Genomic DNA, 24,911 nt, shown 5'->3' on the forward strand with positions numbered 1-24,911 from the left:
TGGAGAGAGAGCTCTTGTGTCCCTCAGAAAGAGACCTGTGGAGTTGTCCGTACCTTGTACAGATTTACCATGGCTTGGCCACAGCCTTCCACCGTTGGTTAGGCTTTGGTTCAGTTTCGTTTTCGTTTTCATTTTCATTTCAGTCAAAGCTTTCGCGTCCGCCGCAACACTACCTAACGGGAAAAGCGGAAGAACCTTACTGAGTGAAAGACGACAGAAGAGACGACAACAACGAAACAGAAAGCACAGAAAAGGAGACCAAAAGTGTTTGTTGTTTGGTGTTATCAGTGGATGCAAGTGGACGACATCTTGTCCTGTGATTGAGTACTGGAGAGTGGACCGGTTGCGGAGGAGGAGCTTGTCAGCAGCACAGGTGGCTGGTAAATAAAGCCGGTTCAATAGACTCTGCCCCGACGCATAAATGTAACTTTAAGGGATAGTCCATCTCTCTCTTTTTGCGGATGTGTGTGTGTGTGTGTGTGCTTAAGTGCTCAATTAAAAACCGCAAGGAAACAAAAACAAAAATTTCTGTCCTGTCCCTTTGGGGCTTCCCAAAAGGGGAAAAGAAAGCGGGATCGGACCGACCGAGGGCTGTTGAATTTTTTAAGCCAATTAAATTTCAAAAAACCAAAAATGAAAGCAAAGTGAAATGAAACGAAATGAAACGGAAAATGGCCGCCTAATGGACTCTGTCAGCCTTTCAACCTGAGGGAAACACCAGCAAAAACAACAGCGACGGCACCAGCCGCTGTGGCAATTAAAAAGTAATTTTAATGCTTCTGTTCCGTTTATTTGCACAGAAACAACAACACCAAAAGCAACAAAAATTCACAATTCATTTGGGTGGGTGGGTGATTGTTTGGCTTAATTCCGCCCGTGCCCCACAAAACACCCCTAACCTAACCCAACCGCCCCCTCCATGCCGTTTCCAAAGTTGTAAATCTTTTTCATCTCTCTATTCTTTGTACTCTTGAAAAGAGGGATACTTGGATTTTGACAACAAAGCATTTCCAACTGCATAAATAAATACAAAACTAAAAGTGAAACCTTGTCAAAAAAAAGGCCAAATTGCAAGAACAAAGCTCATTAAAATGAGCATATAGTGGACTATAATTTCGCTCGTAAAATTAGCCAATATTATAGAAAATTGATTTATTTATCTGATAAAACTAGTTTTCTTTTGAAAATATTGATAGAAAAGCTCTTAAAACAGCAGTCAACTCAAAATTGATTATTTCGGAAGATAATCTATGTAGTTAAACTTAGAATGATACGACTCATAGACTCATAGATAGGGTAACAAAAACTTCGAAGACCGAAGGTGGCCTTCTCACTTGTTTAATTTGCTTTTACCCCCGCTGCTATTGTTGGCCATTTCAAGCGTAACAAGTCGCAAATACCAAAATTATCGTAAACAAATTGTTTAAACAAAGAATCAGGGATATTTATACGATTATATCAGCATACACATTTTCGTATATGCGTATATATACCGCAACTAGAACAGGTCAAATGGGAATCCGTCCGGCCAGAGCCCGGAAAGCGTAAATGTTCATTTTAAATTTAAATCCGTCGCAGCCACAGCCGCAGTCGCCGCACTGCGTGCATTGCACCACAGCAAAACCATGTGGCAGCAGACACAGATAAATTTGTGAACAGTGAGCGGTCGCTATATAAGAAACCCAACGTTTTTACCCCATGAACCATAACCAGAAACTGTCAGAAATAACTTTGAGCAGATCGGGAATCTTCTCTGTCCCCAAAGCTAAAAATAAAAACGTTTTCAAAGAAGTCGGATTAATAACGATTAGAAATTCATGTAAATGAAATAAAAGCCAGGAAAATAAATGAGGATTCAACTTAGATCCCAGGGCTGGCACGCTTGGAGAGGCTTCACTGCCCACGAATGCTCATTTCTATATACATACATCTATTTTTTAATACAACTTGTTGTGGTATTTTTGGACTGCTGCTGAAGTTGTGGAAAGTGCAGCAAAAGTTTAACCATGAGAATATATTTATTCCGCAGCACAGTTTTACCAAAAAATAAATTCAAAATGTTGAGAAACCTTAAAAAAACAACAATAAATTAATGAATATTTTTTGAAATAAGCCAGTTTATTTAGATTATTTATTTATGCGAAGAAAAGAAAAGTTGAGAAATATTTTAGAACAGGAAATAAATCATTCGAATTGCCAGCTATTTTTTTGTTTAACTATTTTTAATTGCTAGTATTTAATCGTAGGATATGTTCCCAAAGTTTCCAGGCGTAACACCAAATGGTTCAGAAAATATTCAAATCATTTATTAGTTCCTATAGGAATGTTTGATCTGCAAGGCTGTCTTTAAGGACGATGTTTTGTTCTCCATGGACCTCTTTTTTCTAGTCTTCCATGGAATGTTTCCTCCTGTAAAATGGTTCCTCTGTTGGTTAATTTTTAAAGTGTTTACCATTATGTATATTTCATTAGTTTGTTTTTTGAGTAAGCTTAAAGCTTTATGTCATCCTTCTTCTCTCTCTCTGTCTCTCTCGGAATCTCTTTCTCCCCTAGAGGAGCTGCTGAAAATCTCGCTAAAATTGAAGTCAAGCTGTGTTCACGTATTTTTGCCTTTTCCGTTTTTACAGCCAGGGAATAATGGCATTCTTTCGTCCTTTTCTGACTACCTCAAGCTTTCTCTCTCTCTCTCTGTCTGTGGAACTCTGGCAACATTCTTTTATACTGACTCACACACACACACTCCTACTTATGAGTAAAAGAACCGAGTTGGAGCAGAACTGAGCGGTGCACACAAGCCTTTTTCCCGTTTCGTTTCGGCGTTCGGCTTCAATTGTAGCGACTAAGTTGACCTTTTTGTTAATAGCATGCCAGTAACACACACCCCAGCACACACACACACACACAGCATTGTCTGTGCGGGAATTGGATGTTGGCACAGCTGATTGATTTATTGTCGGCTGCCTGGCTGGCTGACTGTTGGTTTGTCCGCGCTGGCAGCCACAGCAAACAGACACTTCGCTCCGCCAAATGCCAAAGACCCCAGGGAAGCAGCGCGTATGCAATAAAAATGATGAACCAGCCACCTAAAGCAGTAATAACGACTAAGGGATACCTGGTATTCCCCAAAAAGAAAGTGGAAAATATTCAACATGATGACTTTCGGTAGAGAGATAGATAAATAAGTGGAAAACAGCTCCAAAAAATTGTGGATACCAATACCTTTTCACTTTTTTGACGGCGTAATAGGTAAATGGCTGAAACAAACTGGATCGCCGCACACCGGCTCTTACTTACCTACGGGCGACTAGATCCATGATTCCAGACAAAAATATATTGGTTTATGGGATCAGAAATGTACTCCCACGAGTGCTAAATAATTCTGGGACCCCTGTATACGTGTGTACGGTTTGTGTGCGTGTGTGTGTGTGTGTGTGTTTGTAACCTGTGCATGTGCTGTCGCTATAATTAAGACCGACGGCAAAGGCGACGCCAGCGTCGACAGCGACAGCGCGTACTAGCCGCCATTTTCATTTTACGATAACGGTTTTCACCTAGTTGTTTCCCATTGCGCGAATGCATGCACTCGTATCCTGCCCCCCACCCCCCACTACCACTCTGCGACCATGCGTCACCACTAATAGAATTTCGGGCTTTATTTTGATGCGTGCCGCTCTTTAATGGGGAAAACATTGGGAGGAATTTTCAAATTCACCGTTTTATGTACCGCTCTCTTTCTCTGTCAAAATTATCATTTAAATTGCAGAGCGTGTGCACACGCATTACACAATCTCTTGGAATATCCCTCTTCTCCGACGGCCAGGACCAAGCATGCCAAAGTGTGCGTCGAAAGTTCATACAAGTTTTAAGGTCATAACCAACAAACAAAAAACGCAGAACAGAGAGAAATATGTAAACTGAATGCATAAATTTAATGAGAATCGAGCGGTTGGACAGCCCTCGTCATAAGGCGTAATGGGGACAGCGGACAGCTGGCACAGGACAGGCGACAGGAGGCGGTGCGGGGTGTCAGTGTCAGAGTTTGAGCTGCTGATAAGCATGTCTCTATAGACAGGCGAGTACTCTCAATTATCCGCTAAGTACACTCTGAGACAACGCCAGCTGCTAACTAAATTCATTTGCCTGAGTGCGACTTCAGGGGGCGGTAAGGGAGGAGGAGGCAGTTACAAAATGTTTTACTGATAACTTTGGAATATATGTATATATACAATAGTAAGAGTATCTCCCAGTTTGCAAGACAAAAAACAAACTTCTTTTCCGTATGTTTTCTTGGCCAAAGTGGAAATCTTTACTGCAGAACTTTGATACAATTGGGCACTTTTCAGATTAAAAGCAGCTTAAGGGGATTTGATTTGTTCATTGCTTGGTGGATAAAGTTGAAACTGAATCTCTAAGGTTCTAGAACCCTCAAAGCTCTCTCCGCCACCAAAAAAAAAAACCAATCAACACTTGTAAAGCTGTGGAGCTGATTGGCCGTCAGCGTTGCCTTTCTTGTCCCATCAAAGCTCTTGCTCCTTCAGTTCGACCACAAAGCGTTCGTCCTTTCTATATAAGTATTTGATGGTCAATTCTCCCCATCGGTTTCCCATAAAATTTGTTCGGGTTGGATGTTTTCAGAATATACCAGGCCTTTGTTTCACTTGAATGTCTTGTTCCAGAGTGAATGTTAGAAGCCGTAGCTGTTGTTGTTGGCTCCCCAAATAACCCAAAAGTTGCCCAAACGTGTATCATCACAACAGGTTGAATGGGCCTTCTATTGTAGTGTGTTTCCATCAGAATCGGGGAAGGCAAGTACACGCATGGCGCAAATTGAATTGTCTGTTTGGCAGAGGAATATGGGATTATGTATCATGAGGACTAGCGGTGGATCGGGGCGGGTAGTTGTGTGTGGCGTATGCGCAATGCCAATTAAAAACTCAAAGCCGTGCCCCAAAAAGTATGCTTTACATTCGCTGGTATTCCGCTTTGGCTCCGAGCTAATGAATATTGAATCGAATACAAGCTTAATTGTGATTGAACAAAGCGCACAGCACAATATAATTAATGGTAATTCAGATCATCCGTATACAAACAAACATATGAAAATGCGAGAATATACAAATTTATGTGCATTTTTTTACCATTGGCCATTAATGCCATTTCTGATTTATTACAGCTCCTCACCACAGTCCAGCTGGAAAACGGAGAAAGTACCGCAATAACAGCGGCGGGGCATAATTAACGACAAAAGCGGAAACAAACCAAACAAAACAAATCAGAAAAGAGAAGAGAAGAGAGGGGAAAACGGTAGGAGAACGGTAAAGGGACCAATCAAAGCGCAACAAGAGCGTTTGAACGACTAAAATGTTTCCTAAATGGTTTGGCAGCTATGCCAAAATTGTTAACAAAATCAAATAAATGCGACAAGAACAAAAGGACGAGAGCGAGAGAGAGAGAGCGGGAAGCACCGGAAAAACCGAGCAGTGGGTGGAGCAGGCGGCGACGACAGGTGGCCGGTTGTTGCGCCCCCAGCCCTACCGCCAACCATCAGAGCGAGCCCTCCGTCGCCGTCTCATTGAATGAATTTCGTGAAAGGGGAGCCGAGCAACATTCCCTCCAGCGATTGCCCAAAAAACCGAAACTCCCGCACTTTGGGGGCTAGAGCCACCATCCAAATCAGCGGCTGTCAGACAGAAAGTCGCTTTTTATTGATTTTTATAAAGTCGAGCCAGGAGCTGCAGCAGCAATAGCAGCAGAGAATAATAACGCAAGCCGCAGAAACAACAAAATAAAGAGTCAAACGCAATGTGAATAATTCCCCAGTTGAACAGGAACGAGCAAGCACGACACTAAAACAGGTAACGGCAAGGAACCGTTGGAATATTCCCTAGCTCTCTCGCACTCGCACTCGCAATCGAACTCTCGCCCTGCTCCTATTGCTCACCTCCCACCATCTGCCAGCTCGCTCACTCTGTCACACTATCGAAACGTTCATCAAATGCGATTCGATGACGCTTCAGCAGAGTCAGAGGCACAGACAAAGAACGACGGAGACCGAGAACCACCCCAGAGCTCCATAAAATGTGTTATAAAAATATACACGCATAAATACCACTCACTCTCTCTTTGTCTTGGGAAAAAGGGCATAAATATCAGAACGAGCAAGGCGCTGGTAGAGGAAACAACAGCCAGATGCAAATGTCATTGGCAAAGTCAATTAGAAGAGTAGCCGGCCACAAACTGAGGATAACTTCAGGCGAAACTAAGCAAGTGTCACACAAGCGTGTCTCTGTGTCTCTCTGTGTGTGTGTGTGCGTGACAAAGCAAGACTGATTTTTATGTTTAGTTAGATTATTTTTAAAATAAATCAACTACACTGCAAACCAAAGGCAAGAGAACCGCAGCAACAGCAACAGCAAGCGGAAACCTTAGCAAAGAGGAAAGCAGGAAGAGCAAGAGGAATCCCCCCACAAAGCAGAAACAAAAGCAACAGCAGAGCCCCAGCGACAGCCACAGAACAGAATCATAAGCAACCATGCTTGTACTCATAGCCGTGCTGTTTGTTAATGCCTGCCTGGCAGGTGAGTACAAGAAACATATCTCAAATTTAAGTCAATCCCATGTTTAAGTCTAAGTTCTGTTTAAGAGTAACACAAGTGTACAAAAATTTAGGGCAATCTTGTAGTGAATTATTCTTTTATTCGTGGGGACAGGTGTAAATGTTACTTACTTTCATTTGGCATAAACAGGGAGGGACGAAATGGTTCAATGCTCATTGATCGAGCCTCTTTGTGCACTTTCCACTAAGGTGTATTTATATAAGATGACGCATTGCCACACAGAAAGCCCTAGAGTAGTAGAGTAGAAAGCCCCTTGCTTGCAACGATCAGGGTTTTTATTTTTTCCACTGCAAGCCATAAAGTAGAAGTTCATATTACTCAAGTTTCTCAATAAAAGTTGAGCTTATCTGATTATCCCATTCCTGAGGCACATAAACATAGCTGAGTAGTTGTGGTGCCTCGCATTCACATCATTTACAACGATAATCACATAATAACAAGCAATTATTATTGTAATAGGCACCATTCCCGCTACGCCGGAGAACATAACCGTAACCTTTCTGACGCCCACTGCGGTCCGGGTGTCATGGCAAACGCAAATCGACCTGAAGGCACATCCCATCGAGAAGTACGTCGTGACGTACAAGCCGACGGACGACAGGTAGGTACCACTAACAAAGCAAGAACTCAATCTACCCACTTGACTAGGCTAAATAACGCCAGAGTACACTTCAAATGTAACTGACGCGCTGACGGTGCAGGGGCAGAGCCGAAGAGGCGGCAAGTCAAGTGCATTTATGCAGGGAACAAGTAAAATATGTATTTTGTATGCAATTGACAGGCGGGCCGGGCGGGACAGGCCGCGGAGTGAGCCGGAGGCGGAGGCGGCAGCGGTCAGTCAAGAGCTGTGTGTGCGTGTGCAAGTGTGTAAGTGTGTTACTTTGCGTGTCTGTGTGTGTGTCTGTGTGGCATTTGGCCATGAGCTAAATAACGGCCCAAGTAAACCAACAGAGAAAGAAAAACCAAAGAAAAACAAAATAGGAAAGTTAAGGCCAATTTGACCGCGAATGCAGGCCAAAAAGAAAAACAAAAGCCGCGTGTACTTGTAGCAAAGTTATTTAAAACAAAAGCCAACAAAGGAACTGACTAGAAGGAGCACCGAAAAGGGGAGTTAGCCGTAGAGCAAGTACATACATACATACAGTATATATGTATTTAATGTGTGTTTATGTGTAAAGAGTAGAGCGAACATTTCTTTGAGACTTTGTTGCTGTGTGCCATTTAACTCGCTCTCGTGCTCTCGTGTTCTCAGTCGTACGAATGCAATATTTTCGATGATTTACCGTAATAATTTTGCTCAACTGCAGCTGTCTTGCCTTCACGCCACTCCTCCCGCATCGCCATCACCATGCACTCATCGCCGCTCTCACACCATCTCTCACACTTGCTGCTCCCTTGCTGATTGCTGTTGCTGTTGCTGCTTCTCATCGCCTTCGTGGCGCCACACTATGGTCCGAACGACCACTTTTGTTGGCCAAAACCTAATTTTTCAAAGTCAAAACTGAAACCTGGTTTTGATCGCTCTGCATTAGAAAAAGATCGACCATTAAATCTGCGTACCAGAAATTTCCATAGATGGCGCCACATTCGCAAAATCAGCTGTGCAACCCAACTGTTTTTATAGTAAAGCACGTGAAGGGAAAAAGTGGCAAATTAATAACCACTTTAGATATCTCAAAAATTGAAAAACGCCAAGACGTGATTAAATTTTTTTGATGAATCTTAATCTGTCGGGTTCTTACTACGTGTTTTGAGTTTTTAACTGTCTCTAGTAGTTCTGATGTCTTCGTAATTGAAGGTTAAAGTGAGGCCTTCAACATGTGCCAACTTGTAATGAAAACTAATTTTTGAAAAGGTGTACAAAGTGAGTCCTACCTAGTCCCACCCTGAAACCTTTTTTGTGTCGTAGATTAATAAATTCTTTTTGAAATGTATATAGTTAGAAATGCCACTTTTTACCACAATTCTTGGAATTTGCATTAATAGAGCATAACCTCAAATTCGAAAATGCAGATTTGTTTGCCGAATGGAATTCAGAGAAGGGTAAAATTATCAATTATTTGAAAACGGATCTTAGGGCGACATATCATATGAAATTAATAAAGCTTTTGAAGATACCAGCAAGAAAATTTGTTACCGTTTGGCAACATACCGGAACAAATGCCGGTAAAATTCAAAGATGTTTGAACGAAAATATGTGGATTGGCCACAAGCCTTTGTTATAATATCTTTATCTTTATGTCCAAATATGCTAACTAAGTTCGTAAGGCTGTACAGGACCCAGTCGGAAAGCCGGCACATAGCTCACTTAACGAGGCGTTAACCTTGCTTCTAGACAAGGATTTCGGCAATAATTTACGGAAACCTTTAAACGATTTTATTTTTATTTAAATCAAAATTTTTTTTAGTCGTGCAACGACGTTTTCTGAAATAAAATATGCTTAATACTTTTTTTCACTATAACTAAAAATTTAAATATGCATTATTAAAAAAAGGGGCGGTGCCACACCCATTTTTTTCCTTAAATCCATTTCTTATTGATTATTTGTATCCAATACAAAAAACTAAATGAAAAAATCTTGTTCCGTTCGGGAGTTATTAATTTTGGCCAACAAAAGTGGTCGTTCGGACCATAGTGCGCCAGGAGCACACAGTGAAACAGTTAGAGAGAGAGAGAGAGAGAGAGCGGTGGATTGCCGGAATGGGCTGCATATTTCGACTACAAACTAAGCACTTCCGCTCCGACTAGTGCTCACAGAATGGGAATGCTGGGCTTTAGCACCGTTTGGTGGCTGGCTGGCTGGCTGGCATGCCGTGTAATAACTTAAGTGCTCGACTTTTTCACTTTTTGACTGCTGCAGTCCGCACAGTCCGCGCAGACCAGTACCCTAGCTGTGTTCTTTTGTTGGTTTTCAATTTAACGGCACACATTGCGTGTGTGTGTAAGTGTGCAAGCGTGTTTTTTTTGTCTTTTACTGCCGTCCATTCCAATGCCAACGCATTGATGTTGTTGTAGTTATTGCCCCACTGCTGTTCTTCCATAAAGTTCACGCCTATGTCAAAAATTGTACTACAAAAACTAGGACTTTATTTCGGCTTCTTGTTCCACTGGTCATTATTTATAAGTGAGTTTGTTTTTAATTTTTGTGTTTCTTTCGTATCGATTTTTGGTGTATTACCCACTTCCCTCAGTCAGCCAGTCATTATGGTGGGCCGATCCGGGCCGGGCCGGGCCGTTGCGGTATACTATTCGTTGTTAGTTCTATCTTCCTGCCGTTTTTCGAGTAAATTGTGGCCGTGAATAATGTATGATTAGTATGTACACAGACACGTTGACGGTGAGTAGACGGATCCGGGCTCTGGTTTTGGCCCTGGTTCTGGTTCTGGCTCTGGCTCTAGCTCGAGTCGAGTGGCGCACTAAACTTTTGTCCTAGACATTTTTCCACCACTACACTCGTGCGGCGACTTTTACCTTTCCCCTACACTCGAAGAAATAATCAAGTCGAAAATTATACGTTGGAATGTTGTCAGAACTTATTAAGCCATTTCTTTCAGTGTCCCATACATGCTCCAAATTACTAAGTGGTTTTATGAAATTCTTGACGAACAATGGGTCCTGTGAGAGGCAAAGGTTCGAGTTGAGTTCAATATGTCCAAGCATGTCAAGCACCATCAATAACAATAATAATTAATAACAATTACTGTCCCACCGAAGGAGGTAATGGGGGGTCTGGGGCAGACAGTTGGAGAACACCAATCAATAAATAGCCCTGTGCCCTAGATTATATTCATTTATCGTTATCAATTCCTTTAGAGCCAATTTGACATTATTAAAATTGAAATGTCAAGGACCAGGCCCACATAAAAGTGCTTCAGGTACACATACACGTAGCTTTTGTGGCACGTCAAAGCAGATAAGGCATGTGCGCCTCCCCCCCACTGTCTCTCCGATGACCACATACATTTTTCCAGTATAAGCCATACAAGTCTATGGCAACATGGACAGAATCGGAGAACATACTATATGTACCTGCCATAAACCTGATTTGTACGTGGTTCCCATAGTCTACGACACGATTACTCGTGTTGCAGACGAAATCCTAAGCCTAATCCCTGTATCCATTATCTTTCCATAGAAGTTTTTTGTCTTGGGAACGTCCGGGATAAGCAGATATCCTTCATTAGACATTGATGGAACTGTCCCAAGGGGCGTATGCGGAATTTTCATTGCATTTCGAATTCCATGCAAATAGGAAAAGCCCTCAAAGTCATGTTGTTCTAGGAAAACTCAACTAAAAATTCTGACTAGAGAGACAGCAGACCCCCGATGTCACCACTCCACCCACAGAAACAGAAGGAACATCCGGCCTAGAGTAAAGTTTGGGAGCGTGCACTTTGTACATCATAAGTTATTTAATAAGAACAGAACAGCAATTCTTTTCCCCCACATATCGGAAAGCCACTGTGGAGTTCCAGAAATGGACAGGGATCGGGGCGAACGACTCATTCGAATGGGATTCACTGGCCTGTAAACTGATTATTTATTAATAAAACCAGAAAAAATAAATACATATGAAAATTGAAACATAAAAAGAAATTCATACGCGAGTAAATATTTTGTGCACCTTTGCGAGTGCTCACAAAACTTGGCCAGAGCCCAAGCCGGCAGTAAAAACGAAATGGCCAACGAGTGAGAGGCGAGGAAGGAAAAGCTAAGCAAAGAACATCATGAAATTGAGAAAACTCCTTCGTGCTGCTGCTGCTGCTGCTGGAAATTCACGTGCATTTCTAATGCCATTTAAGGACAAGCAAAGGGTACGGGATCCGCCCAGAACAGAATTGAAGCCATGGCGTGTGCTTAAATTGTGGATAATAAGCGACTTCCACACACAGCGACTGGCGAGCGGAAGGGGGAGGATTAAACTTGATTTGCCCCAGGCGTCGCCACATGCTGAATTATAGCTGGGAAACTTTAGACAACGCCTGGCCATGTCACATATGGCTGATGTTTGCATAAAACGGCCCAATTTCCATTTGCCCGGGGGCCTCGAGTCTATTAGCTGTGTGGCAATGTATGCGACACGTGTGCAAAGTCAGTGGAGCCAGCCGCCCAGAATCTCGAATCAATTATGTGTGTATTTAGCCCCTGGACGGAGGCAATTCATTAATTTATAATGAGCCAACAGTACGGGTTAAGAGATGACTATCTGCTTAAAATGGCATCAGCCGAATAAGCAGCTTACTCGTACAGAGACATTTTCATCGGCCTGAAGATGGTGCCTTTCTGACTAATGGTCAAACGGATATGGCTACGGTCGGATATGGTCGGAACCTCGGCCTCCTTTAGCTTTTGGCACTAGATCGATCTCTAGCTTCAGGATTCCCATTAAATATATTTCCGTACTTAATTGGTCGGCTGTTGGTGTCCCTTCGGTGTCCTGGCTTTTAACATTAATGTTTACTTGTACGAGTATGGCGATGTTTTTGTTTTGTCTGAAATCGGAACAAGCGAAATGCGGGCAACTTCTGTTTGGTCTTTAGTTCCTCTGGGTGCCATTGCGATGGAAATGTACTGGTGTTGTATATATGTGTAGGGATACGAGTGTGTGTAAGCTGCCATCGTATGTATGTACGATATGGAGTATGTATGAATAATGAATCATTTGTCAGACTGTTGTGGTGGCGGCCATAGTAATGGGAGACAAAGCCGAGGTCTGGCCACTTTTCCAGGCCACGCACTTGCAGGGCGGCGAGTGGAGGGCAGGATAATTTAGAAGGCAGGACACAGCTCGGCTCTGGTGTGTAATGTGAGCTCTCTCGATTGGCAAAATCTAGGACATGTGGGGTATTCTGTTCTGGCGGAAAGTGACAAAGTGAAATATTGGCCAATGCTGTAATTACGCACACGTACCGGCCTCATATATCACGCCTGGTTTCGTTGTAGTTGGTAAATTAGCAGCAAAAAGACACACACGCATACTCGTACAGAATGCACTATCCTACCGCACCGTTCACCGCCCCGTCCCTTAGTTGCCATTCGAGAGTGGTAATTGAATTAATTTAAGTTACAGGGTTGTACAGGACGTTGCCGGGAGCAGCGAGGCTATCGTTCTGGATCGGCTATTGCCCAGCACACAGTACTCCCTGGTCGTGACGGCCATCTGGCAGGGCAAGAAGTATCGCAGCCGTGGCCAAATCAAGTTCCGGACCCTGGGTGAGTATCTTATAGATTCAATCGGCACACAAATAGATAAAAACGGGTTATTTCCGCCTGCAGATCTGCCAAGGAACACCACAGAGCAGGACTTTCCGCCTGGCATCTTTGGGAACGGCAATGGCAATGCCAGCGGCCGGAACGCAACGGGAAACGGAAGCATATTTGGCGACGATGTGACCTCCACGGCCACCAACACACTGACGCACAGCACGACCCGAGAGTTGCCCACTGTAAGATCAGCAAAAGAAAGAGTTTTAGTATATAATCGCATAAAATCGATTTATAAACAGATACGCGGTGTGGAAATCGGCATTGTGCTGATCGTGCTGATGGTGTGGGCCGGCGCCATAGCTCTGTTCTTCAACCGATGGGGCAAGATCCGGATGCTGCTGCCCTACCAGCCGGACTACAAGCACGAACAGCTGAAGGTGCCGGGCACGGGGGTGTGCAGCGCCGGCGGCTGCAATGGCCAGCACTCGCATCAGGTACGCATCCACGGAATTTCGCCACACCAGACGGGGGCATGGTTGGGGATGGTTGTGTGTACGTTTGGGATTCCCTCGGAGATTCGAGTCGCTCGCGTCTTGTTGTGGATTCCATCATATTCGCGAAGAACTTATCTATGTTTCATTTCTGTTATGCTTCATTTTTAGAACCTACACCCCGATTTCTTTGTCAAGGTATTCAAAACTAACAAATTCTTCAAACTACTTGCAATATGTATGAACCAAAAATATTTTGCATTTAATTAGCTTTTTTCTATGCATCAAACTCAAGTAAACATTTGACTCTTATTGAACTACGTACACCGTTTCCTTTTATCTCGTGCACCCGCCCGCCCGCCCGCCCGCTCCCCAGCAAACAATTCAATTCAACCAGAAAAACTGTTCGTGGAGTTTGTCTATCCCCTGACCTGACCCTGCCCCTGACCCTGACCCTGATCTCCTACTTTAGAACCTCCTACTCCCAACCACCACCATAATGGAAAACCAAGAAGATATCCAGCAGACTTTATAGACTGCTGTATAGTGGCCCTTTCCAGATTATTCTTATGATTTGCTTAAAAGGAATGGCACCTGCTACCTGCTAGTTTCGTATTGATTTTGGCTTTTTTAACCGCAGAGAACTGACCCTAGTCTCAACCCTCATCGATTCCGTGCGACGAAAGAAGGCCGCGAATGCATAATCTTAGCTTTAGATTCCACTTAGATTCGTTGAGCCCAGGTCGGGTCGCCATAGGCATCCTGCAATACCCAGAGCCCAGAACACTTCAATCTTTGACTCGTCTTATCCACACATTCCCTAGATCTACTACTATACATATTTATTGCATTTAGCGGTTTTGGTTTTGGTTTTGAGCTTTGCTGTTCAGGTTCGAGCTTTCCAATGAAATCACTGACAAAACGTTCCTTACTTTCACTTCGCTCTCGCCCGCCCTGCCCTGCCGACACTGCTCGTGCCGCCTGCCGCCTTCTTTTGGTTTTTCTGGGTATTGGTCTCACGGCAGTGCCTGCCCCGCTGCGAGGGCTGCGGACTGTTCGATCGCTGCTTCCAGTATCCGCGACGGGAGCTGGAGCGCGACTGCGGCTGTCAGTTCGCCCTGCTGCACAAGGCGGATGTCGAGAGCTAGCAACCAGCGCACCGCGAAGCGGCCTCCTCGGCAGTAAGTGCTGCGGCCAGCCACGGCCATGGCCACAATCATGGAACGCCCATCAACACGTATGTCCGGGGACCCAGTGTCGACAATCAGTCGATTGTGGGGGCCAGTGTGCTACAGAATGTGGACAGCCTGGACAGCCACACCGCGCCGGAGGAGCCCGATGTCGATGCCGATGCCGATGAGGGGTTGGCCAAGGAGAACGAGCACCAGCATCTGCTGCAACGGGAGAGGGAAAGGGACCTGCTGTCCGCTCCTCCCCAGCGCATCCTGCCACTGCAGGCGGGAGCCAGCAAACAGCGGAAGTTCGCCCAGCAGCGTAGCATATTGAAGAACTCGCAGGAGCGGACCTTTGTGGAGGAGAACGATGTACTCGAGGCCAAGAAGCAGCTGATCCTGCGTCGCCGACGCCTCTTAAGCCACTACCGACAGTACGATCAGTGGCGCCGGAGACAGTTCAGCTACGATCCCAGCTACTTTCGCCCGCCTCCGGCACTGCCTCGAACGCTGGCATGCGCTGATTACAATGCAGCCGGCTTCGGCCCAGTCGGCATGGGCCAGAGCATGGGAGCCAGTGGGCCAACCAGCTGTTCGTCCTCCATCAACGCAGGACGACGGCGGCGCCAGTACCGGCGACAGTACTCTTGTGCCGATCGCAGTCGGGAGGGCTCGCGCGACGTCAGCCGCAGCTCATCCCGCCTGCAGTTGCAGAAGTACCAGAGTATGGTGGCCAGCGACACCATACGCACCGATTCGTCCGTGCTCATCCACAGCAACTACAGCGAGCCGGCCAGCGTAAGTCGTTCCCACACAAACAGCTTGGTGCACGGATTTTGTTTCGAAATGCAAATTCAAATTCAAATTCAGATTGCAGCAAGAACCGTTTCGCTCGTTTCGATAACGATCTCGATAATTGCACGATCGACTTGCACCCGTGTGTGTGTTTGCCGTCGCTTTGAGTCAGCGCCAAGCACCAACTGCCACCAATCGCACCTGCAACCAAACACACCAACACACATGCAACACACACAAACACCTGTACAGAAGAACAGTTATCAATTGTAGCAATGAAATGGATCTGATCCTGGCGCCGCACTCTTCCTCACCTCTCTCACAGCATACGTAGACACCACCGCAATCGCAATCGCAAACGCAATCGCCACAGCATCTGCATTTCCTGGCTTCGTAAAAGTATCTTTGTAGTTGTTAGGTAGAGGCGTCGCCGCCACCGCTCCCACGCTTTTCGCTTGCTCTTGTTGTTGTTGTTGCTGTTGCTGGCTGTAGGACACTGAAGGTCTGAAGGTCAGTTGTTCGAGTGGCAGACGGCCGTGTGAGGACGACCGGTGTCCAGGCTTATGTTTCTGTGTTCTGAGTGTGTAAATCGTTTTCCCCGATTGCCGAGCGAGACTGTGACACTTTCTCCTCTCTACTCTTTCCTATCTCTCTATCTGTTTCTTTCTGTGCGTTCCTCCGCTCTCCTTTGGTGGCGCAGTTCGACAGCAGTGACTGTGCCAACGCAAACCCACCGTTGCACTGCAATAGCCGCGTAAGAACCTTGAGCAGAACCAGCGGACCACCCTGTCGAGGCCCTTACTGACACTCTTTCCATTGCAGCACATCCACATGCTGGCCGAGGAGCACTCCACATCCATATCGGAGCGCTGCACGCGGAGTCGCATCAATTCGGCCATATTCGTGTCGTCGGAGGGTCGCGGATTCGACTCCATTGAGTTCCTGCGCCGCCACGGCTCCCAGAGTGTGCTTTGCCGGAAGGCCAAGAGTGCGGAGAACATCACGGACAATGGCAGAAAGGTAACTATACGAAACTATTCGAAGTCAATTCTAAGGTCCTTCTTGTCCTGTAGAAGAGCCTCCGGCAGTGGCGAACCGATGACGACGCCGACAAGCATCAGAATCTGTCACAGGACAGCAACGACATCGAGCTGAGGGAGTGCGGAACCGGAGGAGAACTGCTCCGTCTCCCGGTGATCCACGACGCCAAGCCATCGGGCACAGCTGTGACAAGCCTATTAGCCCGCTCGGCTGCCATCACCACGGCCAACATGATTGTGGGCAGCATTTCGCTTGAGGCGCCGCCTCCGTACATGCAGGACGACGACGCCGATACGCATTCGACCGCTGCTCTGATTCACAGCGACGCCGCTGCCGTTGTGCACGAGTCGCATGACTCGGCGGAGACGGTGGAGGAGCTGGTACATGTACCGCTGCTGGCCAGTGCCAACGCCACTGCCACAGTTTCCGCCTCATCCTCGCCCAGCTTTGCCATCGAGGCCAAGCCACGAGTTCTGGTGCACCAGCGCTCGTCGACAGCCTCCTCATCGCCGCATAGCAGCCCCAAGAACCTGGGATTGGGGCTGAAGATAATCAAGCCGATGATCAGCGCCGTGCCAATGGTTTCCGTTTCGGGGCCTTCGCCGCCCATTGAGAAGCCGCCGCTCGCGGAGTGCTTGTAACAAATGGCAACCGAAACATTTATCTAAGCGCGCGCTCAAGGCATCTGGACATGAGACTCAGTCCGAGCACCGCCAACACACACCACAGACAGACCCCAGACACATCCCCAGCTCCCCCAAATCTTGTAAAGTGAGAAATGAGACGAAAAAGGTGGACTTAGAATGCCAGCTGCTCAAATAAGTGTTTCGGTGAGAGAAGTGAGAGAATGTAAACGAAGGAGGAGTATAAGTAGATATAGAAGAAGTACTGTACCAAAGGTCATCACCCGTCACCAGGGAAGAAAGCTTTGTATATTCAACAACGACTGAAGTATACACATACCTACATTAATCGGAACCTATAGAACTTTATATGGTATATATTGTGTGTGTATGTATATACGAATATGTACTATATACATATGTTTTACTGATAAATCAGCTTTAACAACAAACGAGTAAACTATCAGGCTTTAAATATTATGATTATGATGATGAATTTCTGGTTTAACCTAGTCTGTAGACGCACATAGCTGTTGTATGTACGAAATAAGTCAAACACTACTCTATTTTATTGTTCTCCTATACATATAGCCAAAAACCAACCACTTTAGGCACCACAACTGTTATACACGCGACCTAAACACATACACAGATATATATTTATACACCTCGTACACCCACATACTCGCATGTATGTATTTTTATGAAAAATCTTAGACTACTAGAGCACCACCCGCTAAATGCCTAGCTCGTAGCGTTAAGACCAAATGTTACCTGCTAACATATCAGACACACACTCTGCTCTACTCTACTCTACCCACGACCAAAGCGAAACGTTTGAAACTGTCAACTAGTCTATAAATAAATAGTTATATGAATCCTATTGCAAACTAAAAGTATAGTTGTAGTATAATGTAGAGTTTAAAGCGTGTTTTTAAAATCGAGTTCTATCGTGTAGTCGTTTCTGTAGCTCGAACTATAGCTATTCATGGATTTATATATATACATACTACATAAATACATACATAGGAACATTACTTGAAGAAGCTCCAACCAGCACCATACCAAACGTTTGCTCCCCCAACACCGTTTTAGGTAGTCTCTATACATTTTAGTTATGATACTCAAATTTATACTATCTCCATACTATCCACCTACTACTATATTTGCATTAACACACAATTGCGACCTATGCTATTGAATTCGTTTGAAGTCTACATATATAGGTGTATAAAAAATCAAATGTAAATATATCCAGCACTCGTACCTATATATTTGAGTTGAAATACTCTTCAGTGGAACACAAAATGTTGCTATTAAGGAATTGTCAATTTATGGTCCAAAGCTACAATAAAGAGAACGAACACCACTTGGATGGGTCAAACAATAGCTTAACTAAGTTCTAGTTTACGTTTGATTCGCTAATAAGCAAAAGTAAAATCGTGTAAATGTGTATTTTTGAAATCAAATAAACGAATTACATATATTAATAGTAGTTCTCCTTTAGTCAAAGTATTAGCTACTCATGGCCTCGCTGTGCAGATGGCGATTTTTTTGAAGATCACACAATGATTGCCCTGATCGTAGTAGCTCTTTGTAAGCTCAACCTCTGGCACCTGGGCCACTAACTTATCCAGCTCGTGCTCCTCAAAGACGTGATAGTAACGTAGAAACGTGGTGCGTTGCTCATCCTTGGTCTTCCAGGGTACTAGGACGTCCTGCTGCTGGAACTCAGTGCGGTTGGTGTGCACTGGAAGGGAAACATGATCCTGTGGCCGCTGTTCAAGTTCATGTTGCTGCTTCTGTCTCTGCTCCTGCTCGGTGGTGCGTTCCTTGTTCACGGCCTTGTTTTGCCTCAGGTAGGCGGATTTCCTATCGTTGCGTCGCTGTTCCTTGGCCCAGACATAGACCAGAGCCCGGCCACCTGGCCGGAGGACACGTGCCATCTCCCGTAGAGCACTCAGGCGACGGTCAGCACTGGCCAGATGATGGATGACGGCAATGCTGATGCACCCATCGATGCTGGACGAGCGCACGGGTACATTTAGGCAGTCGCAACGAAAGACGTTCTGGCCCTTCTGTTGTCCGACTGCGAGCAATCCTTGCGACCGATCACATCCAATGGCTAGGATGTGGGCATTGCAGCCGAGGTACTTTCCATTGCCACAGCCGACGTCCAGGACCACAGACTCGGGCTCGAAGCTATCCAGGAACTGGGCCACCTGAGGCCACGGCGAGTGCCGCGTCTCACTGAAATGATTTGCAATTTTATCGTACACCTCGTGAACATTCTGCTGCTCAAGACTAACGGCTTGGTCGGCCAGTGTGGTGGACAACTCTTGCGGCACTGTGGATTGCTGGCTATCACACAGCGTGGGGTAGGAGCAGTTGCAGTTGCCTCGTCGCAAGCGCCTAAACGTGAGGGATGTCCTCTTGCTGCGGGCTTGCGTGGTCAAACTTCCAGTGGCTGTGGGCACCACATCGATGTGCTTGGGCTTAATCCCATGCGTCCAATCGTAGCGAGCTTCTCCGGACATGATCAATAGGGAGCGGCGGGGCAGCTTCACCTGGACCTGCGCCTCACCACGCCGAAAATCCATAACCACATCAGACTGCAGAGACAGTGAGAGGATGGGATCCAAAAATGCACTGTGGGTGTCCACATGAGGCGGTATGCCATGTCCTGGCTTGTACTCATTGACCGTCAGTTGGTCCGGCGTGCTCCAGTCCCAGGAAGAAGAAAAGCTCTCAAGCCGCGGCCAGAGAAAATCACAGGCTGTGGGTACAGATTGCTCCAGAGGCTTCGTGGGGTCGACGTTGTTGCTGCCATATAGAAATTCGTAGCCAAAATGCTTGACATGACGGTGTTTGAGGGTGCCCTCATACGATCTGCCATCTTCGGCAATGGATCTAAGCAGCGTCGCCTCCTCCGCATCGCTGACAAAGTCTGGCAATACGATGAGCCCACTGGGCAGCGGTTTGTTCCATTCACTTTTTCCGGCCAGCGTAGGCAATGCCGTGACATAGCTTAGATAGGCCACTGCTCCCTGCTGTCCGATGGTCGACACATTGTGCATGCCCGTGTACACAAGCTGCGAGTCCTCCAGAGAGCAGCAAACGAGAAAACAGTACGATTTTCCGGTCAACATTGCCACCTCAGAGACACTGCCGCCTGTCTGGGCGGCCGCTTCGAGCAGACTTTCCTCTGTGAGTCCATTGCTTAGTCCCACGTTCAGAATGGCCAAGTACACGGTGGGGGTGTCGCTAGGAGACACATCACAGTCGCTTTTGATAATTGCCAGGCATCTACGCCGTTTTTTATCCGCTTTTTTGGCATTGTTTACAGTTTGCTGCTGTTGCTCAACGTGCATGCTGCCACCAGTGTGTACATATCACCCCGAAAGGAAATATTTAGAAAATCAAAAAATAATAGGGGGATATCAGTTGCAAATGCAATATAATTATTGTATGGTATATGTACCTCAAGCATATCTAAGTGCTTATAGTTATTGATAGGGAAAATCTTACAGATATACATATATTAGTTTTAAAACATATTCTACCAGACTCTGTCAATCATGCTGTTGTCCTGCGGCTTCTGATTCATCGTGGTCAACTGCTGATGGTAGTTGCGCATCTGATTGCTGCGCCGCGGCTGTGCCAGATACTCGAACATGCTCTGCAGATGCTGCGACAACATCTTGCTCAAGTCACTGGGCATGGGATCGGTCCAGAAGAAGTCGTGGTTCAGTGCTGTATCCGCATCAATGCGCTTCTTGGGATCCAAAGTCAGGAGTTTGTCGAGCAAGTCACACCCAGTGGGATCCTTAACATACGGACGCAGGCGCTCCTTGACGCGCCGTTTCTGATTCTTTGGCAGTTCAATGGACTTGTAAAGTTCCAGTTCCTCCACTCCTGGCCAAACGTCTGGCGTAAACGACCCACACAGCTGCGAGATGAAAGTCAGCTGCTGCTGCTCTGTGTTACCCTGCATAATGGGAGATCGTGTCCACATCTCGGCCATGATGCATCCAGCGCCCCACATGTCCACGGGCGGACCATAGTTGCGATCTCCCAGCAGCAACTCTGGCGGCCGATACCACAGCGTGACCACTCTGTTTGTGTAGCGATTCTTTGAATCATTCTTTGGGATACTAAATGCGCGTGCTAAGCCAAAGTCGGCCAGCTTTAGGATTCCATGTTTTGTAATCAGAACATTGGCAGCCTTCATATCTCTATGCAAAATCTGGAAAATAGCAGCCAAAAGATGGAGTTCTCGTGCCATCATTATAAATCATATTACACACCTTGTTACTGTGTATGTAGTAGAGGCCGTTCAGCAGCTGCTGCATAACCTTTTTGATCTCTCCGAGGCTGAATTTCACGTTCATGTTCGACAGCAGCCCAGCCAAGTCGTGCTCGCAGAAATCGAAGACCAAATAGAAAGTGGACCTGTAACCATTGGTGGCTGTGGCCTTCGTTCGGCAGATCTCAATCAGGTTGACCACATTTTCGTGTTTCAGCAGTTGCAGGATTCGAATCTCACGCAGGGCTGTGATGGGAAACTATTCAGAAGAAAGATATATTGTTTCCGATTCGCTGTGAAATAATTTGTCCACTCACGCCTTCCTTTTCGTTGTCCATGAGCACTTTTTTCATGGCCACAAACTTTTTGTTGCTCTTCTTTTCCCGGGCCTTGAACACCTCACTGGAATACACAAAAAATGCATCCTTTATAGGGATATGTACAAAAATGCTCGAATTAACTAACCCAAAGGTTCCCTGGCCAATTTTGGCCACCTTTTCATATTTGCTGCTCTCATCGCAGTAGGGAAAGTCGTAGTCTTCAATGTACTTCTGCTTCTCCATCAGCGACATGGTCCGCGACGAAGTTGAGGCCACGCTGGAGGGCGTGGACGGTTGCTGCAACATGTGGGACATGTGCGCCATGGTCAAATATCAAAAATTTTCACGTTGCACAGTCACAAATCAATTCGAAACGTAGGAGCGCAACAATTAGTGGTTTGATGCCCTCGATGTTTATTCCAAGTTAAATGTGGACACACCATGCTGAAGATATCGATGTTAGTATCGATGGTTCTGCGATACACAGCTGATACACAATTATACTTTTCTGTTTGTTTGTGTACACTGGCCAAGTGATATAACCTATCGACCACTAGCTACAAAATAAAAACCGAAATTAATGAATAAACTATTAAATGTAGCGCAGGCGGTGCCGCGCCAATTTATTCGTGAATATGCCTTTAAGTCGGACCTAAAAATCAAATGGGTGCGCCCGGAGAAGATCTCCTGCATTAAGCCAGAAAAGAGCGGCGATCTTTCCAAGCTTCCACCACTGAATGCCGACGAAGTTATTCTGGACTACAGGGATTGCAAGGAGTTGGAAAAGTAAGCGCGTCTGGCAAACAATTCGATGCGGAAGGTATTAAGTAGTTTTGATTTGCTTTTGTAGTGCCGACGATACGGTTAAATCCCTGTTTAAGCTGTGCAACAACGCCAACCATCTGACGACACGTTACTACCGCGATCAGATGGTGAAGGAAGTGCAGAGACATGCCCAGGACTACGGATCGATGGAGTCGAAGTGTAGGTATCAAATGATCAAACGTTAAGAGCTCACCGGAATATTTTCACCTTGCTACATGCTAGTCCACCGTTCAGAAACTGAAAACTGACGTTTATTCTTTAGAATTCTCGCCTTAAATAGAATGCGTGAATGTTTCTCATACGATGACTGGGTATACGCAGGAACCCTAGGTAGGAGATAATGGTAGTTTGCAGGAAAGCACTCTCCATAAAATAGTTAGGTACCCAGTTCAGCCAGATTTTATGGGTGTGTTTTGTATTTGGGTTTTTTCTAGCAGGTTTTACTTTTCCCTCAAGTGCTTCTGCAGAATAACCATATAACATTCGTCCTTTTTTAGTGGCCAACATGACCGCCATTATTCGTCGTTATCAAGAGCATATGGATAAGCACCCCCGCGACAAGATGATTAAGGTGCGGCTCAAGGAGCTGATTGATAAGCGCAAGAAGTTCCTTAAATATCTGAGACGCTGGGACTATCCCCGCTTCGAATGGATATTAGAGAAGCTTGATTTGGTATACAAGCCACCGCCAGCACATTTCCATTGGATCACCCGCAAGGAGTCGCTGCAGAAGTTAACCGACACCTACTGCGAAAACTTGAAGGAGGAACGACTCGAAGCCTATCACAAAGAACTGCAGGCCCAAAAAATACCCTTCTTAGAAGATGCCATCCGTAAAATGGAATTTATACGAAAAGAGCAAATCTCCTGCGATATTCCATTGACGGTGACCGAGGAGCAAATCGAGAAGTCGAGGAAAGAGTTGGTTCTGTTGATAGAGCAACGCGATGCGGCAGCGGCTGTTACCAGCAAAAAACAAGACGAGGATAGCTTCAATTAGGCCCAATTTTTGTATATTATGGTGTCTTACAATAAATGTAAATGCTGCTGTTCTTAAATTATGGCTTTTATTATAATTTTTAGAATAAATTTGACCTTATTTAGCATGTCATGATCGGGGGCAGCGCAGAGTATGTAACGTAAATAAATAAACAAATAAATATCCCCTCGGAAAGAAGTGAAGAGAAACGCAATAAAATTTAGCTAACGTCTGCTGGGCGATGCTGTGCTCTTCTTGCCACGCCTACTGGTGGACCCACTGCTGGTCGAGCTGCTCGAGGATGACGACGACGATGACGAGTCGCTGGAGCTGGACGAGCTAGACGAGGACGAGGATGATACGGACGATTGGGAGTCGCGTGAGGTCCGTTTGCCCTCCTTGATGTCTCTACCATTGCCCGTCGGCTCCTTGTTATTGACTTCGGATGAGGTGACTTCATTGTCACCCCATAGATCGTACTTGGACAGATCCCCATCATCATCATCGTCGTCCTCTTCCTCATCCTCCCCAGCGTCGCTGGCCCTTCTTGCTCGCTTAGACCCATCGCGCTCTTCATAGCTCTTCCGCTTCTTACGCCGCCCAAACTCATCGTACTCGCTGTCCGACTCCTGGCGTTCCTTGTACTCCACAACTCCGCGATCATTATAGCCACCGCCAAAGCCTGAAATCGGTAATTAGCAAGCTTATATGGATTGTGCTGTGCGCAGAGCTTACCAGTTCGCTCCTCCGAGTCCGTAAACTTGGGCGAATTACACATGTTGCAGGTCTGCCGCCTGGCCCAGTTCACGTTTGCACACTTGGCGCACTGCCAGTCCTCGGCGCTGAAGAGCCCTCGCGACTTGTCCGCTGCCGCTTTGCCGATCTCGGTGCCCAGCTTCTTCTTGCTGGAGCTGCTGCTGCTGCTGCTACTGCCATTGCCCCGGTCACGGTCGCGCTCTGGCTTATCAATGCTATCACGGTCGTGATTGCACTTATTGCATTGCGTGCGGCGCGCGAAATTCAGATGCCGACAGCTGCAAAGTCGTGGGAATATATCAAAATGCACAATTTATTGAATTTGTCTCCTGGCGCTTCATGGGTATTCGCGTTTCCCTCAATCTTTACGCGCACTCACTCATAATCTGGGCAAATCCAATCACCAGGCGAGACGACGCCGCCGCTGCTGCTGGTGCCGCCCGCTGCTCCGCCACTCCCATTGGAATTGGTGGACATATCTAAGCTCGATTGTAGCCTCTTTAATGCCACTTACTGCTCGGAGAACCCTCTTAGCCTGAGCTGAAGCATTTAAACGACTTTTATTTCTGTATACGAATCCGGTTGAAGATTTTCCAACAAAAAAAATATGCACAGCGTTGCCAGACGATAGCACAATCGATGCAAATATCGATAGATCGGTACCAGAACCGACCGGTCACACTGCTGGCCATTCCACCCCTCCGACAATGTCCTTACCAGGAAGATCCAAAGATTTGACTTGGATTTCCTTTTCGAACATTTTTCGCCAATATACTAC

The 24,911-nt window shown here is 46.0% G+C and overlaps 5 protein-coding genes across 8 annotated transcripts; 2 read left to right on the top strand and 3 right to left on the bottom strand.

The window, feature by feature from the left end:
* The first annotated feature begins 107 nt into the window (after positions 1-107).
* Positions 108-18,437, top strand: LOC6898419 (uncharacterized). Of its 4 annotated transcripts, none has more exons than XM_015184222.2 (9): positions 109-380; positions 5,174-6,578; positions 7,077-7,218; positions 12,683-12,831; positions 12,895-13,064; positions 13,125-13,319; positions 15,984-16,037; positions 16,106-16,303; positions 16,357-18,437. In XM_015184222.2, the coding sequence occupies exons 2-9, from the start codon at positions 6,533-6,535 to the stop codon at positions 16,963-16,965; spliced, it is 1,563 nt and encodes a 520-aa protein (XP_015039708.1). In that variant the 5' UTR covers positions 109-380; positions 5,174-6,532; the 3' UTR covers positions 16,966-18,437. The 4 variants fall into 4 exon arrangements, with proteins under 4 accessions (XP_015039711.1, XP_015039708.1, XP_033235096.1 ...); XM_033379205.1 differs by having other exon boundaries at positions 12,689-12,831; XM_015184225.2 differs by lacking the exons at positions 15,984-16,037; positions 16,106-16,303; positions 16,357-18,437 and adding exons at positions 13,488-13,514; positions 14,342-14,582 and having other exon boundaries at positions 108-380.
* Positions 18,383-20,357, bottom strand: LOC4804218 (alkylated DNA repair protein alkB homolog 8). The gene has a single exon (XM_001360775.4). It carries the CDS (start codon positions 20,316-20,318, stop codon positions 18,471-18,473), a length of 1,848 nt encoding a protein of 615 aa, XP_001360812.3. The 5' UTR covers positions 20,319-20,357; the 3' UTR covers positions 18,383-18,470.
* Positions 20,358-20,431: 74 nt separating this feature from the next.
* Cdk9 (Cyclin-dependent kinase 9) lies at positions 20,432-21,927 on the bottom strand. Its single transcript, XM_001360776.4, has 4 exons — positions 21,719-21,927; positions 21,571-21,655; positions 21,255-21,512; positions 20,432-21,193 (listed from the first exon to the last, which is right to left on the bottom strand). The coding sequence occupies exons 1-4, from the start codon at positions 21,895-21,897 to the stop codon at positions 20,507-20,509; spliced, it is 1,209 nt and encodes a 402-aa protein (XP_001360813.1). The 5' UTR covers positions 21,898-21,927; the 3' UTR covers positions 20,432-20,506.
* Positions 21,928-22,098: 171 nt separating this feature from the next.
* On the top strand, positions 22,099-23,456 carry bonsai (28S ribosomal protein S15, mitochondrial). Its single transcript, XM_001360777.4, has 3 exons — positions 22,099-22,359; positions 22,424-22,557; positions 22,896-23,456. The coding sequence occupies exons 1-3, from the start codon at positions 22,154-22,156 to the stop codon at positions 23,396-23,398; spliced, it is 843 nt and encodes a 280-aa protein (XP_001360814.1). The 5' UTR covers positions 22,099-22,153; the 3' UTR covers positions 23,399-23,456.
* LOC4804221 (zinc finger Ran-binding domain-containing protein 2) lies at positions 23,444-24,787 on the bottom strand. The gene is made up of 3 exons (XM_001360778.4): positions 24,513-24,787; positions 24,113-24,411; positions 23,444-24,059 (listed from the first exon to the last, which is right to left on the bottom strand). The coding sequence occupies exons 1-3, from the start codon at positions 24,608-24,610 to the stop codon at positions 23,602-23,604; spliced, it is 855 nt and encodes a 284-aa protein (XP_001360815.3). The 5' UTR covers positions 24,611-24,787; the 3' UTR covers positions 23,444-23,601.
* Between the last annotated feature and the right edge of the window lie 124 nt (positions 24,788-24,911).

This window comes from Drosophila pseudoobscura, chromosome 3 (genome assembly GCF_009870125.1).
Source record: "Drosophila pseudoobscura strain MV-25-SWS-2005 chromosome 3, UCI_Dpse_MV25, whole genome shotgun sequence".
Taxonomy (NCBI): domain Eukaryota; kingdom Metazoa; phylum Arthropoda; class Insecta; order Diptera; family Drosophilidae; genus Drosophila; species Drosophila pseudoobscura.

Bases quoted from the DNA above. Each gene is read 5' to 3' on its own strand.
- LOC4804218 (XM_001360775.4), bottom strand. From the start codon at position 20,318: ATGCACGTTGAGCAACAGCAGCAAACTGTAAACAATGCCAAAAAAGCG.
- bonsai (XM_001360777.4), top strand. From the start codon at position 22,154: ATGAATAAACTATTAAATGTAGCGCAGGCGGTGCCGCGCCAATTTATT. The intron at 22,360-22,423 runs GTAAGCGCGTCT...TTGCTTTTGTAG, and splicing joins GATTGCAAGGAGTTGGAAAA to TGCCGACGATACGGTTAAAT. The intron at 22,558-22,895 runs GTAGGTATCAAA...GTCCTTTTTTAG, and splicing joins CGGATCGATGGAGTCGAAGT to TGGCCAACATGACCGCCATT.
- Cdk9 (XM_001360776.4), bottom strand. From the start codon at position 21,897: ATGGCGCACATGTCCCACATGTTGCAGCAACCGTCCACGCCCTCCAGC. The intron at 21,513-21,570 runs GTGAGTGGACAA...TCTTCTGAATAG, and splicing joins TGGACAACGAAAAGGAAGGC to TTTCCCATCACAGCCCTGCG. The intron at 21,194-21,254 runs GTGTGTAATATG...GCTATTTTCCAG, and splicing joins ACTACATACACAGTAACAAG to ATTTTGCATAGAGATATGAA.
- LOC4804221 (XM_001360778.4), bottom strand. From the start codon at position 24,610: ATGTCCACCAATTCCAATGGGAGTGGCGGAGCAGCGGGCGGCACCAGC. The intron at 24,412-24,512 runs GTGAGTGCGCGT...ACGACTTTGCAG, and splicing joins TGGATTTGCCCAGATTATGA to CTGTCGGCATCTGAATTTCG. The intron at 24,060-24,112 runs GTAAGCTCTGCG...TACCGATTTCAG, and splicing joins GGACTCGGAGGAGCGAACTG to GCTTTGGCGGTGGCTATAAT.
- LOC6898419 (XM_015184222.2), top strand. From the start codon at position 6,533: ATGCTTGTACTCATAGCCGTGCTGTTTGTTAATGCCTGCCTGGCAG. The intron at 12,832-12,894 runs GTGAGTATCTTA...TTCCGCCTGCAG, and splicing joins AATCAAGTTCCGGACCCTGG to ATCTGCCAAGGAACACCACA. The intron at 16,038-16,105 runs GTAAGAACCTTG...TTTCCATTGCAG, and splicing joins CGTTGCACTGCAATAGCCGC to CACATCCACATGCTGGCCGA.